Source organism: Amblyomma mixtum, chromosome 8, assembly GCF_055824585.1.
Source record: "Amblyomma mixtum isolate Tamu chromosome 8, ASM5582458v1, whole genome shotgun sequence".
NCBI classification, from domain to species: Eukaryota; Metazoa; Arthropoda; class Arachnida; order Ixodida; family Ixodidae; genus Amblyomma; species Amblyomma mixtum.
In genome coordinates, this window is record NC_143019.1 from 115,598,912 (window position 1) to 115,616,868 (window position 17,957).

Sequence of the window (17,957 nt, forward strand, 5' to 3'; positions counted from 1 at the left end):
ACAGTGGGGCGACCAAAGACTCCGGCAAGCTTCGTTTTGAAGGCCGCCCATGTTCGGATGTCTCCCTCATGGTTCCGATACCAGAGGTTAGCGACCCCCGTTAGATAAAAAATTACGTTGTTCAGCTTCGTATCGTCGTCCCATCTATTGTACAGGCTCACCCGTTCGTATGACGCGAGCCAGTCTTCCACGTCATTCTCATCGGCTCCGCTGAAGATTGCCGGATCTCGCTGGCGAAGGGAGCCGGCGCAGATGAGAGCTGGTCCCGTTTGCACAGATTGGGTTTGGGCGTCTTCTGGCATTTCAAGAGTGGGAAGAGTGCGGTTACGCAGCTCCACGATGGAGATTTCTACCCCGCGACTCCACCAAATGTAAGATGGGTACTGGGATGGTTAGAGTACTGTGCGCCGGCGGTAGACACAGAGACACAGGCCTCGTAGACACAGAGGTCGAGCACCACGAGCACACACACAAAGCAATGGCAATGCCGCTCAACACAACGGTAAGAAGTTCGTCGTCGTCTTCGCTTGAACAGGAACTTCTTCGTCGTTACAATATATATATATATATATATATATATATATATATATACACCTTGAGGAAGGACGGTCCTCCGTCCGAAACTGTCGGTATTAAATTAAGATAATTGCAGTGTTGTGACCCCTTCTTCTACAAGTATTCCGGGGCCATTGAACGACAATACCTGCTGCAACTACATATATATATATATATATATATATATATATATTGTAAAGAGGAAGACGCTTAGCAGACGGAGCAACAGAACCGATTCGCGGCGCGAGGCGAGAAGACGATCGGCAGCTGAAGCAGCGGAACCGACGCGCGGCAAAAGCATCAACTGTTCCGGGACCGGACCTGCCCTTGCCCGCTCTAACCGGCCTTAACAACCACTCATCTCTTGCCAATAAAGGCCGCTACATCTATATATATATATATATATATAGGAAACTATACGCTTCGTTAAAGGAACCATATTTATTTGACTCGACGTTTCGATCGGAAGTCTCTTGAAAAAGATCGGTCTTCCGATCGAAACGTCGAGTCGAATAAATATTGCAACGAATAATGTCCGTATAGACGACGTAGAGGAAGTGTCCGGTGTGTGCGCGTTTTCCGCGCGAGGCTCGCTGTGATCTGTGCCCTGTGCTCAGGTCGTCCTTGTGCCGACATAGAGTCCGGGCCACGTGACATCTTTGGTGGACGTGCCGCGTACACGATCTCCATGCCACGGAGCTCCGAAGTGGTCATCAGGCCGGGGCTACTGCCATCATGGATCCACCCGGAGAGTCACGAATCACTCCTGCTGCTCCCTTCGTGGTCATAGCTCCTCCCCGTGACCCCGGTTCCCTTTTCTGGGAACGACGGCACCGATGTCGACGACTGGCTCAGCCTGTATGAACGACTGAGCACTATAACCGGTGGAATCCCAGCGTGATGCTGGTGAATGCTATGTTTTATATGAGTGGCATGGCCCGGGTCTGGTACGAAGCCCACAGAGACGAACTGACGAGCTGGGACACTTTTAAAGAAAAGCTCCGTACTTTGTTTGACACACCCGATGACCGGAAGCTCTCCGCGAAGAAGCAGCTCTCGTCGCGCGCCCAGTCGTCATCAGAAAGCTATGTGGCATATATCCAAAATGTCTTCGCGCTTTGTCACAAGGTCGACGCTGCCTTGACCGAGTCCGACAAAGTGAGCCATATTCTGAAAGGGATTGCGGATGATGCTCCTATCTTGCTGGTTTGCCGAGACTGCACCGCCGTGGACACAATCATAAAAGAATGCCGTCGTTTCGGGGAGGTTAAAAGCCGCCGAATTCCATAGCAGTTCTCTCGGCTCCGTAATATGGCCGCCACCTCTTCCTGCGAGCAACAGCGATTACCGTCCTGCGCCTCTTCCGATGATGACCCCGTCGCCGGCACTGTCACCCGGATCGTTCGCCGCGAACTGGAAGCCCTTGCACCTGTGCTGCCCGTTCGAACGCAGCTGATAACTCTCTATTCGCCGTGTCGCTGATTCAGGCCGTCGTGCGGCACGAACTTCCTGACCTGAACCTTCCTCCGGCTTTGTGGACCATCTGAAGCCCGGACACCCCCCAGCCACCTCTCTCTGTTTTCGTCGCACCTATTATTCTCCGCAGCGTTGTCGCAAATCCCAATTAGTGGGGTACGGCAGACGACCGCCCCATCTGCTTCCGGTGTTCTCGCATTGGCCACATCGCCCGACATTGCCGCAGTCCATGGTCTTCACCAGCCCGCAACGTCTGCCCCTCCTTCTACAGTCCCACCTCGACCCGCACCTTCTCGCTCCGAGCCCCGCAAAACCGTCTGAAGCAGCCGTTCCCTCTCCAGGCCGATTCTCCCGCTGTCCGTCGCCGCAGGGCCGCCGCTCTCGTTCCGCACAGTCGCCTTCCACCAGCCGCTCACATTTGAAAAACTAAATGATGCAGCTCCCGGAGGTGACGCTGCATCAACGACCCGGACCATAAATCTAATCTCGACCTCTCGACCAAACCTCCTGGACGTCACTATCGACCGTGTTCCTGTACGCGCCCTGATTGACACCGGTGCTCAAATATCAGTGATGAGTGCTGCCCTCCGCCGTAGCCTCTGCAAAGCCCTAACGCCTGCAATGTCCCGTGTGCGAGTCGCGGATGGTGGCACAGCTGCTGTCGACGGTACGTGTACAGCGCACGTTACTACTGTCGGCCACAGTATACCGGTTCAGTTCACCGTGCTGACCACCTGTGTCCATGACCTCATCCTTGGCTTGGTTTTTTTGACTAAACATTCCGCCCTCACTGACTGCTCGGATGGCGTCGTACACCTCGAAGTTCCATTGCTGGATTCAGAACCAGTCGATGTGTCACTGCGACTCTTCAGTACTGAATATGTTCGCCTGTCATCCCGAACCGCCTCTTTCGTGCCACTGACCCCATATCGCCCAGTTCCTGATGGCGACCATCTGGTTACGCCCAACCTTGACCTCCTGCTGACCCGTAACGTTGCCCTACCTCATACCATCGCCCTCATCCAAGCAAACGCCCTCTCTCTGCCTTTCCTCAACTTCGGCGTCTCTTCTGAAGTGCTCCGATCCGGCATCTGCGTGGCTACACTATCTCCTCTCGCTCCTTGCCACGTCGCTCAGTTGGTCACCACCCCTATTCAAGTCTCCACAGTCGACCGACACCTTCGCGACCATGATGGCCACCGACCTCAGTCCCTACCAAACTGCCTAGCTTCGTGCCCTTCTCGATTCTTTTTCGGGTGTTTTTGATGTGAACAACACGGCGCTGGGCCAAGCTCTCGCCGTCAGGCACCGCATTGAAACCGGCGATGCCCCTTTCGGCTATGCGTCTTTTGGGTCAGCAGCCGGGCGCCACTGAGCCACCGCGGCAGCCAAGGTAGCGATTCCAAGGTGGTGATGCAGTCATTACAACACGCGTCCAGCGAATGAAACACCTGCACTTCGTTATATGCATTCAGTCTGGTTTTATAGCGGAAACACGCAACCGCATTCCACGCCTGGCGCCTTCTGGTAGAGGGATTTTCGTTTCGTTGCAAAAAGACATATCGCCTTGTCCTTTCTGTTGGAATAAGCTCTTTAATAGCGCTAAGCTCGAGGTTGTGGTATATAAAAGAAAGCGCAGTAATCTTTTCATAAAGAGTTAGGTAACTGATTTAACTTTTTATCATGCGCGCCTCAGTTGATAGCATGCGTCTGCTAACAATTCGTTTCTATTTAAACACTAGTATTTTAGGCACTATTAGAGTTCTTGCTGACATCCGGTGTTTTTAACCAACACTAATTAACTAGTAATAATATTATAAGAATAATGTTTATTGCCAGCTGAGGCTAAAGTACGAAACATTTCGTGTGAGTAAAAATATTAAACTAATAACATCAGGCGCTACGTACAAGCATAAATTTAAGCAATGATTTTCTGCATGTAGCTTTGAAATGTACTCGATGATGATAGCAGATTTTGAATGCGGAAGGAAAGCTTTGTGCAAAGAGCGTTGTGGTACGCTGTATTTTTGGTGTAGACAAGGCTTGGACGAAGAGCCATTTTCAAACAATTTGTTTTACTCATGCAGTAACTGTTGGGTGCCCAGCGGCACTGGAGATCGAACCTCGAACTTCTGGCATCAGTTTTATGTGGAGTCAAGATTACTACTCAGTTCTAACGTGTTGTGTGGTGTAGGCGTCACTGCTCACGGAACATCTGATCACTTGTTCGCAAAAATCCGAAAGGCAACGATACATCTACAGACTGTGGTTGGGCGTCTGCAGTAAACTTAAAAACAGGATTGTCATGGAGCGACAGATAGCAGGACGGAAAGAACAAATATCCGACCGAAAATGATCGATTGTTAGAGAATGAAGAAAACACAAAAAGCCTGTGGACTTCTAGAGTTGGATTTTCTTAAGATGTGGCCGAGAACAGTCACACAAAAGCCGTCTTCCACAACCTATACCAAACTGAGTTGCGTGTCTTTAGCTATGTAAGGAATAGCTTAGTGCTTGCGGGGGCATGTGCCAAAGGTCGGATGATTATTCGAAAAAAACAATTCGCTAAACTAGGCAGCGTCCTAGTTAAACAATCGGCGTGAGTCGGTGGCTGGGTGGCGGCGGCTGTCGGTGCTGCGAGGTATTTGTCGCAAGTCGTTCCTCTGTCTCGAAAAGCCGCCGAACGGCTTCTCGTTCAGCTGCGGCTCCTCTCGACGGGGAGCCTCACGAGCACGTGTGCGGAGAGGCCTTTTCCTTTATTTTGTATTCAGGCCGCCAAGGAATGCTGGTCTAGGCTCCCTATATCACTCTTTTATATATTTTTGTACCTGTCTTCGTAGAGCACTAATAACAGGGTAATAAAATGACAGCGGCTGCGCCATGCACTTGCGCTGGTTTTTAGGTTTATTTTGTTCTCGGTACATCAGCAAAAGAACATTCCCTCCTCGAGCGTTCATATTAAGCGTACGGCCGGTGATGTACGTTGGCGGGACGTACAGAATAACCTAAAGCATGGCTTGCGTTTTATCATTTATCACCCGCGTATAACAGCTGTGGGCTCTGCTTCTGTGACGCCGCCGCATTGTTAGCGCACACAAACGAAATATCAACAGAGGAGCTCGAAGCCAACCGCATGAACAGAAGCACTACTAGCGGTTTTGTTCGAATGTCTTTCGCTTTAAGTTAAAGAAAATGCTTATCTGGAGGTGCGTGATGTTTTGTTCCTTCTCGTCCTCTGCCGTTAACTTCCTGAAGCTCTTGTCCGAGTGCATTTTTTCTATTGGCATTTTTCTGAACAATTATTCGGCGCGCAGCCGTTCCGATAAGACGTAATTGCTGCATTTCCACAAAGAACCCGTATGTGTATAATCGGGGCTTCCGCATTGGCGTCTTCCTTTGTCCTCTATTTTTATGCGAAGCATATTACTAGAGGTACACTACAGCCCTTCGCTGTGGTTACGCGCCGTGCACACCACTTGACACATGACGTCACGACAGAGGAAGATGAGGGTCCACCTCGCGCCGTCGCTGTGGTTGCACACCGTGCAGACCACGTGGTACAGTGACGACACACCACGTGACATACCACGTGACACATGACGTCACGACAGATCGCCGTCACGCGCTGGGAGAGGGAGAACGATGCCATCGCCCAGACACCGGAGTGTCCTCGAGCGGCATTCCCGCGCATTTCCAACGCGCGTTCACACTAGGTGTAGGTGAAACGCTCGGTCCACCCGGCAGGCGGACGCGGCTTCCGTGGCTATCCAGGCGCCCACCCAACGCGCGTCTCGGGGTTAGTCGGCGTTCCGCTGTAGCCATGCCGTTGTCTTCCCCCACGACGAAGGCTTCTAGTGGTTGTATTAAAATGATCAAGTATTCTACCAAGGAAAGCCATGTGGCTTTCCTTGGTTGAATAGCCATCCCTCGAACTCCCACAATAATTTTATATGCAGATGATACCAGTGTATTTTTTTCTGGCATGCATCTTAGTAATATTCAGGCTGAGGCAAATGCTTGGTTACAAGAATTGTCTTTATCGTTGAATATAAATAAACTAGAGTTAAATGTTAATAAAACAAAGCTTATTGTATTTAAGGCACGTAACAAGCCTGATAACAGTGAAATTAATCTTACATTCAAAAATAACGTAATTGAGCGTGTTTCTTCCTACAAATTTTTAGGCATAATCTTTGAGGAACACTTGAGTTGGACCCTGCATATTAATAAGATTCATGCCAGCATATCAAGGTCATTATGTGTATTATATAAACTTCGAGACCTTGTTCCGAAATGGCTGAAGCGGCAGTTATATTATACCCTAATTCAATCACATCTTCATTATTGTTTACTTGTTTGGGGATCTACAACGAAAACTAACCTCACGAGGCTGATAACATTACAGAAAAAAGCAATACGATATGTCGAAAACCTTGCATACAATGATCATACAGGTTTGTACTTCTCTAAGCATTCTATTCTAAAAGTTAATGAATTATTTGAGTTGAAACTTTTTTCTTAGGTGTTTAACGATTTCAAACATCATCCCACCAAATATGTTCAATTAAACTCCAGTAGTGACGCGCCTTATAAATTAAGACACGTCAGTTACAGAGTTACTTACCCTCGAGCCTTGCGTTCGCCTAGTCCCTGCTCTCGTTCGCAAGAGCTCTGTGGATATATGTGTTCATCCCCCTCATTCACCAATCGCCTGCTGTAGTACCAGACCCGCCGTTGCTCGGCGCACATGGCAGGCTGACTCACAGCCCTTATCTGCCGCTACCGTACCACGATGTGCACCGAAAGCTCGGCTGCTGCGCAACAGCCGGAATCGCCCACCTGAACCTCGCCTTTAGACCCCGGACGCCATGAACGACTCCAACAACTTGGACCTCATCGACTCACTGTCTATGGGGGGAAGGGAGCCCTGTTACTAGTGACTTACGCGGCCACCGCCACGGAACTGCTAAAAAAAACGAAGCCGTGGGTCAGCAGCTCACGCATGATGTCAGTGCGGTATAGGTGATATTGAATAATTTAGAGTATTCAAAACTATGCTGGCAATGTTGAGAATTTTAAGTGTTGCAACCTTTGCTACCTGCTCAGTTCATTTCTATTACTGTGAAGTGGTTTATATAGAGCTTGGAGAGATGGATTGATCCGGTGTTTATTGTCGCTCCATCAAACTTAAATTATCTCTATTCATGAACACATATAGCTGTATGCACCAGTCGATGCGGGAGTTTCAATGTTCCCAGACAGTACGTGGACTCTCCTGGGCTGCAGCTTCAGTAGTTGCACAATTTGACGCCCCGAGAAGGCGTCCATTTTGTACTTCACTACACCGTCGTTCATTTGGGAAAATACTTATAATCTTTGCAAAACTAGCCCTCAGTGATTGCATGTGCAGGTAGCCATTTCCAACCAGCTATGCTGAGTTGTCTGGAATTTTTTAAAGCTGGCTGCGATGAATTATGAAACGCTTTTTGACACGTAGCCGTCTCAGTTGTGAACTTATTTGTACTGCTGCTGGAATAAAGCGGTGAATGGCCGCTTAACTGGTGGCGTACTGTGTCTGAATTTTTGGCTACATCGCGCAGGTGACGTATATAGGTGCGCCCATTTCTGTGCCGAAGCGCTGTCTGTAGAAGGTCCCGCTGAAAGCAAAATACGTGTTGTCGAGACAGAATCTCAACAGGCGGCCCAGATCGTCCACTTCAAACGGGGTCCTTTTGGGCAATGTGGTGTCAGAGGAATATCCTTCGCTTCTTGGCTTTCGGAGCCGCTTTGGATGGGAAAACAAAAAAAAACAGCACGAAAGGAGGACATCACAGTAATACGACCGCACTGCAACAAAAGAAGCCCAGCCTAGAACAGCAGCCGCGGAAGAGGCTCTGGTTCACTGTTACGTCGTCCAGAAATTCGTGGCGACGGGCGAAATGAGCCCGGAAACCTCATGTTTTTGTTACCAGACTTTCAAATGATGGCACATACCCACACGGGGGGATCGGCCAAGGGAGGCAGAGGTTGTTATTCGCCTGTACTTAATAAAGGCAAAAGAAAAGCGCGCGGGAGAGCTTTACCGGTGAATTCTTCCTCAAGTAGAGAATGGGCTGAGAAGGGATGAGAGTTTGGATGGAAGAACAACAATCAGAAAAAAAAGGAATATTTTATCACCATACGTGAGTGCCTGCAAGATACAGCTGTAGCATCCTTTTCGCTTGACGCATATGAGCAAACCGCCTATCATGATCTGAAAGAACCTTTCGTATGTGCTCCACCCCATTCGTATTCCAGTTGTTTCCCTCCAATGATCCGCAGCAGCGCTCTCTACCTAAGTAGACGGATTACCTTACCACTTCCAGCACCTCCCTACCAATTGTGACCTGCTGTTTCGTTGCGATACGCTTTAATATTACTTTGTTTTTCTGCATTTTAATCTTTAGACGCATCTTGCTATGCCTGCCTGTCTCACTAAGCATGCTTTGTGGATCATCTCCTGAGTGAAAATTTCTCATGTCGAAGCGGCGTGCAAGTGATATGTAGGAAGTGTTTCCGTCACTTTTTGTGCTCCTAGTACGAAACACTGCGAATAGAAGAAACTCTCATGAAACAGCACACAGCAGGATGTATTTTTTTAATATGGCAACCTTCTTAATACAGCAGGTGGAAAAAGAGTGCTTAATATTATTTTTACCTTCATCGAACCACATGATACGCTTTGGGCTTTATTATCCACTGCGGGTGTGAAATACAAATATAATATCGCATCACCATGGCTTCAGAGTAGGCCAACAAAAATTTCCTTTCAAAGGAAGTTGATTATTTCTGGTTAAAATCGGGGATATATACATCCATTTATCTTACAGCTTAGGATATAAGCGTGTCAGCAAGTCACGCAGCTAGGCACAGGAGATCGAAGAAAACCCACAATGGCCAATTCGCGGCCACAGTACACTTTAGGAAAGTCGGCACACTATTCACACTGTTCGTTCTGAATTCAACTTTACGCAGCACAGGGAACAGTTCATTTAGTCATGCATTGCGGTGAAGAGGTTTAGATTTCGAAGGCCTTTCCACGTGATCTCGCTTGTCACGAACGAGGACGGGGAATCGAACAGTGTAATATAACCTGCAACATTCTTCTCTTGAACAAAGTTATGGGGAATCTTCTGCTGCACACGTAAGGCATCCATAAAGAAGTTTGCACTTAATTTGCGCTTCGACCACGACTTCCTTCAATGAGTCTGTCCTTGCCGCTGGTATGTGGAAGTTCAGAGTTCCGCTGCAGTATATTCACACTTACTACGGCAGTCGTTAAACAACAACGTGGATTCAACCTTTTAAAAGGAATCAAGAACACAAAAAGCCTATTCACACCTAAGCTCCGCATATATAATGTAATGTTGTTTGCGAGCTACCCAGCGGTTAGGCACAAAACTACTCCATTTTCCACCGCGTTGCGAGCTTTAAACAATGTGACGCTCATTTTCCAATTTCTTTAGTTAAACGTTTTCCGTTTTGCTAATAATGCAGGAACCCATTTTAAATAACTAATTATGCTCTCAGGAAGATTAGGATGGAATTATATGCACAGCTCTAACATCGGTGATGGACGAATTTTACAAATGACATTGGAAAAAAAAACTTCAGACGCGAAAAAAACTGGAAAATAGCAAAATACACTGCTGTGCAGTTCATAGAGCCATCCGTGCACTGATTGGCTGCAGGCGGCAGTCAGTAGAAGAAAGTGCACTGTTTCAGAGGGTTCATCCTGGAGCCCGCGGGGCACTGGAAGGCTTCAGCGAAGGGCGCAAAGTTCATCACCGCCTTATTGCAGTCGCCGCCGTAAAGGTTGTTCTTGGCTTCCGTGGCGCAGCTAGGAAGGCAGGCAGTGATGAAGAACACCTTGGCTTCGCTCAGCTCCTGCGAGTGACAACGCGCTGCAGTTGCAAGTTGCTAAACGAGTGAAACTAAGCTCGGAGTAAACAAGGGCAGACATTGAGGTGAACGGCCATGAACTGAGTATTCAACAACTCCAGTCAACTACGAGGCAAACATTACACAAATACATGCTTGAAGTTACCTTAGGAGCTTACAAACCCTGGAGCTATTGCTGCGAGGAAACGCAAGAGTTTTCTTCTTTAATGAATTCCACAAAAACGCGTTATCTTAGAATAACTTACCTAGAGTCTCAGCGCATACCCAGGGTTTTGAGAGGAGGCACTTTCTAAATTTCTGATTTGTGGAACAATTTAGTGCGCATTAGTTTGATTCAGGCGGCGGATAATGCAGTGATAGAGCGCGTAGTCACACGACCGTTTTGAAACCTTCGAGCCTTTAATTTACACTCATGGAACGGACGCTGAGGTTTAAAATGATGGAAACAACTGAAATAGATGTCTGTTGACATGCTCCACAGGTTCTGCTTTTTTGCAGTAAACATTTTTAACCAAGAAAATAATAAAACTCTCCTTGTATTTATATTTGTAATTTAATGATTGTCTAGATCTGTAAAAACCAGCGGAAGGAGTGAAGATGAAAGGCGGCCGCCCTTCATTTGTACAGCTTTAGTACAAAGATTGAATCAACCAAAATACGCTGTATGTTGACATAAGGGACAGTCACGCAATTACCGCGGCCTCGCGTACAGGCAGTGAACAGTTTCAAACATCTTTTGCGCGGTAAAAACGACGGCCATAGATTGGGCCAATGTACTGTGAAAAGATATCGTCCAACTGACACAATGAATGCGATTGCTGGTGGCAAAACTGAGCCTGCAGGCAGTCGTGACCAGGAGATTCTGTTCTGTGGAGATCAGGATATCGCTTCTTCAAGACAGACATGGTGAAGAAGCTCAGGAGAGATGTCGTGCCTTCTGCTTTCTATGTTCATGAATGCGTCTCGCTAGCACCATGAATTGAATTACTAACCAAAGACGAGGTTGTGACCTGAGTTTTACTGCAGTGTCCACAGCAGCCTCCGTGATGGCATTCGAGTCAAAAGGCCTTACAAAGGCGTCATGGCGAGAGTTCTTGTCCCCATGGAGGAGCAAGCTGAGAGGACTTTATCGGCACCAAAACTACTGCCCTGCTAAAGATCTGACACTGTGTAACGCAGAGCTAATTAGGATCTGGTGTTTATGCGGCTTAACGTCCAAAGCACCCCTTAGCGAAAAAGAGGATGTGCTAAAAATGCATTTCAAACGTATTGTATTAATTTCATATTTATTTCGCATTTTTTTATCCCTATGATTAAACTGCAATACGAATGCTTTCTAAGTATACTAGGAATAATATTTTAAACGTTCTTAAAAATACGTGAAAAGTACATTTTTGCCCCCTTAGCATATTTGTAATGCATTAAAAATATAATAAAAATATACATTAGAAATATACTAAAAATATACATTTAATACATTAAAAATGTGTTTACTCGGGCCTAAAAAAAGTCTACTGGGCGGCTCCATGGAATGACACGGGTTAATTCTTGAACAGGAGAACAAATCGTACACGGGTATTTATCATTAATCAACAGGAGTCTGATATAAGGTCACGTGATTAATGGGAACGGCACATACCTACACACAGCATACCAAGACGAGAGTGACAGAGCCAACAACAAACCCTACGACAAGCGCTATACTTGGATTGCCGTATATATACCCAGCGAAAGCGACGCACTACTTTGCACGGTGAGGCCTTTATTTGCGCAAATACTGTGGGCTGCCAAATTATCGCAGAAGTACCCTACCGGTCGCGTTCGAATCTGGTGTTAATGGAGAACGGAATTGCTAGTTGAAACTTGCGTCAGAAACAGGTCAGGAGTCGAACTGTCAACCAACAGATACATTGGTGTGTAAGGGAGCCGGTCTGCCCTGCCAGACGGGGTCCTTTCCGCTGGCTTGTTCGGACCCAGAAGTACCCAAGGCGCTTTTGCTGGTATAATGCTATCACGTTCTCACACGGAAATGTTCGAATGACATTGAGTGGAATGACATTCGAGAATAGGAATGACATTCGGACTCAACGGACTGCCGCGGTGCTGCACGACACTTTCGAAACGCATTCGAAAGCCTCAGCTCGTTTTCAGTGCACAGCGACGACGACGACGGCGGTCACACTAGTCCGACAACGACAGTATATATCACGCTGAACAACAGCATGTAATTATAGTGAAATATCTAGTTTACTATAATATGATTCTAGAGGGACACGTTTTTCAGGCCAACGACACCGACGAATCCGGTCGGCGGACGGTCAGCCTTGTCGGCGGCTAAGCGAGAGCACGGTGATGAGGCGGCGGTGTGTATATGCTCGCGCTTCTAAATGAGCGAAACGAACGGCTATATTTCACTTGTGCACACCTGAACACTCACCAGCGATAAGCGCTTGCCAAATAAATTTCAATCGACGACGGCTCTGTTCCCTTCCGCCACGACTAGGCCCAGCGAGTTCGCAGGGTTGGATCTGTGATTTCGGCGGTTGTGAAGAGCGAATCACAAGCTTTAGCGAATGCAAATGGTCACCAGGTGTAGTTTTGGCAACAGTGACCTGAAATCAACTATTGCTTACATCGCAGGGCACGCGTACGATGAACGGGAATCGCCGGTGTGACCCAGACTGCCGAGCCGTGCTTTACGGCCAGCAGCAGTCGTCGCCGTCGCTAGCTTGTGGATAACAAGTTAGGCCGTTTTAGTTAAAGCGAACAGTCGCCAGACATACTTCTGGATAAAGTACTTTAAAAAAAAGTACTGGTCACGTCGGAGAAAGCCGGGACAAGAAGCGAGAAGCGCCAGTCCTGCGCGATGCCAACAACCCGGCTTTCTCAGGCGTGCGATCGCATCATCGCTTCCCACATATTGTCGCACTGCGTAAACAAGCACGAGTACAACCAGTAAAAAAGAAAACAGATTGTTTAATAGAACGAAAGCGCAGATTGCGTTTTATGTTATGTGAACAAGCAATGTAAACAACAGTATGAGTGCAGTCGTCCTCATCGGCGCACTCCCGGGGAAATTTCATGCTGACGCGGTTAATATTCATTGGCGTAATATTATCTTCAAGCACTCCCTTAGACAGAACACGTGTAGCATCGTTAGATGACATTCGGCTGGAAGGCATTCGAAGCGCCCGTGTAGCAGGGGTATAAGTGGTGATCACCTTCATGCTAGAAGTTACCATAAACGAAAGGATGACAAGAAAGGGAAAGTTTTCACTCTTCGCTGAAACGTCATTTCGAGCCCTAGATTGTTCCACGGCAGCTTGAAGTGTAATGCAAATATGTTTACTCGGACAACCCATTTGTTAGAATTTAAATATACTTCAGACGGATTAATTGCGTATTTACGAAAGTACACTTTAAATAGATGGCCAGCACCAAAATGCGATGTCCCGAAACTCGATTTTGAGCATTAGATTGTTCAACGACAGCTTGTAGTGCGCTGCAAACATGCTAATGCGGACTGCCAATTTGCTAGAATTTCAGTGTTCTTTGAACGAATTAATTGCGTATTTATGGAAGTACACTACAAATACATTGACGGCACGCAAATGCCATTTCCCGAAACGCGATTTCGAGCACTCGACTGTTCAACGGGAGCTAGAAGTGTGCAAAGACGTTTAAAAGGACTGCCCGTTTGTTAGAATTGAAGTATATTTCGGATGAATTAATTTCATATTTACGAAAGTTCACTTTTAATACATTGACAAGATGCTAAAACTGCATACATATACGTTTACAAGGGCTCCCCGTTTTCTAGAATTGAAGTATACTTTCGATGAATTAATTTCATATTTCCGAAAATACACTTTTAATACACTGACAAGATGCTAAAACTGCATACATATTTTTTCACGTATTTGAAAAGTGCTCGAAGTATGCTTTAAGTGAGGTATTTTTGGCACATTTTAAAAATATATTTCGACCAAGCATGAAATTTCAAAAACGTATTTCCTACATATTTTTAGTACATTCATGAATACAAAATATGTTTAAAATACATTTTAAATAGCCCACCGTATATTTCAAACGTATTAGTTTTTGCTAAGGGACCCCAGGCTATGAGGGACGCCGTAGGGACGGACTCCGGAAATTTCGACCACCTGGAATTCATGAACATGGACTGACATTGCACAGTCCTCGGGCCTCTAGAACTTCGCCTCCATCGAAATTTGACCGCCGTGGCCGGGATCGAACGCGCGTCTTTCAGGTCGGCAGCCGAGCGCCATAACCACTGAGAGGTCCGCTTTAATGAATGCCATCGCGATGAGTGCAGATCGACGTTGAGACACTGAAGTTTCATACAATGCTATTAAAGAACTTACACCAAGAAATCTGAAAGGAAACAGAGCTGGAATTGGTTTACTAACGCGTAAAAGGACAATTTAGATGGTTACAGTTCCGCAACTCAATCATAAAAAAAATTCTTCCGAGCAAGTAAGCCAAAGCATTGGAATGTTTTGAATGAGTCTCATACGTGGCGGCTGGAAGCTACGTGATAAGAGAAAGTGCGTAGTGAAGGTGTATATATCCAAGAAAGGTTTCAAGGTCGTTTTTTCTGTGGCCACAAGGTGACCCATTATAAACTTCCTACCTAAGCTCGCGTGAGTGCTTTTCTCTCGTTTACGCCATTTTATGACTACATTGTTCCTCAAACAATGATACGGACGGCTATGTTGCCACCTACCTCCGCATAGCGAAGAATTCCATTATCGGTTTCGAGTCAAGAGGCCTTACATAGGCGTCATGACGAGAGGCCTCGTCCCTATGGAGGAGCAAGCTCAGATGACTTTATCGGCACCAAAACTGCGCCCATGTTACAGATCTGACACTGTGCAACGCAGAGCTTATTAGATTTCAGGTTTATGCGGCTTCTAAAGACGGATGTTTGCCTAGCTCTTTCAAATGAGTCTTCGGCTAGTTTTCACGCACCTGTTTAGCAAAGTAAGAATGCGAGACAATTAACAGTGAATGCACTGAAAGGTTTCTTCGGCCACTTACGTCACTGAGCTGGAGTTGATTCTTTTCGGCGTGTTGCTGAAAGGCTGCGAACGCAACCTCCATCGCCGGCACTTCAGGGAATACGCTGGCGTTATAGCGTAGACAGCCCCGTTCGCGCTGGCGGAATCTTGGTTTGACGGCCTCGCTCAGCCAGGAGGGCACAATGTGGCCCAGTGGGTTCACCTAGAAAATTACCATTAAGCTGCACCACTTCGCTCATTTGGTGCGACAGTATGAAAGACATCACGAACGGGACACTAGAAGATGTCATTTTTAGTTGAAAAATGTAGTGCAATTCATGCAGTTGGTTAAAAAAGAAATTGAAGTGTGTATAGACAGTAACCATTAACTTGCAATGACATTCAACACAACGCCACAACAATGCCTAAGAAGCCGTTTCATTTGCAACACATGCAAAGTAGTGCATCTGATTATTTGCAGATGAGCGATGTGTTTATGCAGGACGTGTGCGGTAGTCCACAAACATAGTTGTCAGTTGCCGTTAGTTTTGTAGCTTACATGCAATCCACATGAACGAAAGGCCATGGCGCCCTCCAATAATTTTGCTGGTTATAGAGGCACTGTCTCAGTCAAAAGTGTACAGCCCAGTGCTCTGCTTCTAAGCTGTTTAGCGGGGCTCCCTTGCATATCTAGCCGTCCAAATCTATCGGGATTGAGGACGCAACGCCATTCCTCTTTCGAGAGGTTACGGTCGTTGAGAATACATAACGTGGCATGGAGGAGGCCTCAGAAGCAAACCACTTGGGCCTTAAACTTTTGAAGGGGGCTGCACGTCAAACACCTACACGCGTGCCGAAGGAACACAGCACCAACTCCGAATAAATAAAGCTTAATCTCATTCGATTGGGGTAAACAACAAGCGCTACAAAGTATAGTATGCATGTAGGAGGCAGTTTAATATCAGAAACTCAGGATCTACGTGAGCTCACTCCAGAAAGCACTGAGGTACACCATGCGGAGAATGCACAAGTGAGAGCAAGGATGTGATTCCAGCCAACTTTATTAACCGGTATTTGGCTCGGGTGGTAAGCACAGTCACCGTTTTGCTAGCACTTTTCACCTAATTCCTAGTTTTCTCGCTGTCATTTGGTATGCCCCGCCTTTGATAATGGTAACAGCAATCTAAGTTACTTCAAATCTAAGAACCCTGGCATCACAGGCAATGCCACCGCCCCGCCCGGGATTGAACCTGCGTCTTTCGGGTCAGCAGCCAAACACCATAACAACTGAGCCACCACGGTAGCTACTGTAGCCAAAGCATAAAGTGAAAAAAGAATCGTTAACCCTTTCTTGCCCTGGCTGTGCACATGCGCCTAGATTAGGAACAGGAGTATAAGAGAGAATTGCATCAATTTTTTATTTCTTTAGCTTCCAACCTCATATTTCAGACCCCTGGTTTACTGCTGAACGCAATAAAAGCTGAACGGAATAAAAACTATCGGTGTTCTATGTCTGATTGTACTAAGATCTCTCAGTAATGTCACGTCAACAATATTGCACTGACATTGCACAGTTTTTTTGCGCATAGCCAGTTGGACAACTATTCATCTTTCCAGTCGTCCACAAGAAACACCACACGTCTTCTACAAGATACGTTACTGTGAATCACTGCGCATTCACAAAGTAACGACAAGAGCAAACTACAATTCCGATGCACTACCCAGGTATTGCAACGGTTTTTTCCTGTTCTGTGTGGATCGCCCGAAACGTTAGTGACATGCTGATAATGCTGAAGTAAAAGGCAGAGTGTCATTTAGTTGCTCAAGGCGGGCTGTACATCCTATAGTCTATCCAGTGCCTCCTTCTCGTGTCGCTGGTTATGCGATAAAACCTCTTATCTGTATTGTCCTCTACTCATAAGGCGCTCTTCGCTCGAGCGCCGCTTCTGCGCGTCCTTACTTTGACACCCTCGCGGTCCACCGCCCCGACCAGTTCCCGGGCGTAGAAGTAGCCGAGACCGCCGTGTATCATAGCGTTGGTGCCATCCGGGTAGAAAAGGGGCGGTGCCAGGGCGCCCAGCGACAAAGCCAGCTGATTCAGCACCGGCACGTATTCGATGTACGGCTGAGCGCTGCTGAGACGCAGCCGCTGCTCCTCGACTCCCGCCTCGGAGCCGAAGAGGCTATGGATGTTGCGTCTGGCGTCAATCCAGAGGTGCGCGAATGAGGAGGCATTCTCGCTGAAGTTGACGTAGGCCTCCTCGATGCCTTCCACAGTAATATACTTTTCAGTGGGCCAGAGTAGGGTGCGCACGTTCTTCAGCTTCTCGACAGCGACGCCGATGGTCTCGTTGTCCATCCACGAGGCAGCGGTAATTTTTTGGATGGCCATCTACAATACGAAGGAGACAGACCCGCATTTTTCATCAGAAAATGTCGGTAACAAAAATATTTACAGAATGAACGTGAATCGGGACGGCATCGCATTCTATGCCGAGCGTTTAGATTGCTTTTCCCGTTCTGGCCGATGCTACACCTCACATGACCCCTAGAAGGGACGGCAATTTATAAAATTTGTCCCAGTCGTCTAATTACAAAACAATGGCAGAATTGTCCTCCTTTTCTAGCGCTTTCTTGTCCATGAAGGCTCTCTTCGAATTTTTTTTCTTTGCATTTCGAAAGAGCCCTATTGGAAAAAAAGGCAATGATGTAAATATTGGAAACCAACACTGGAAACTTTGGTGGATTATGGTAATGGAAAATATGGTGGAATGACTGGGCATGTTGGAATATCTGGGCATGTTGGAATGACTGGGCATGTTGGAATGACTGGGCACGTTGGAATGACTGGGCATGTTGGAATGACTGGGCATGTTGGAATAACTGGGCATGTTGGAATGACTGAGCATGTTGGAATGACTGGGCATGTTGGAATGACTGGGCAGGTTGGAATGTCTGGGCATG

General features: G+C 47.0%; 1 protein-coding gene across 1 annotated transcript; it reads right to left on the reverse strand.

Annotated features, from left to right (window-relative positions):
* Positions 1 to 9,295: 9,295 nt before the first annotated feature.
* LOC149334042 (neprilysin-1-like) lies at positions 9,296 to 17,385 on the reverse strand. The gene is made up of 3 exons (XM_089557846.1): positions 16,954 to 17,385; positions 15,034 to 15,216; positions 9,296 to 9,957 (listed from the first exon to the last, which is right to left on the reverse strand). Exons 1-3 carry the CDS (start codon positions 17,383 to 17,385, stop codon positions 9,769 to 9,771), a joined length of 804 nt encoding a protein of 267 aa, XP_089413972.1. The 3' UTR covers positions 9,296 to 9,768.
* Between the last annotated feature and the right edge of the window lie 572 nt (positions 17,386 to 17,957).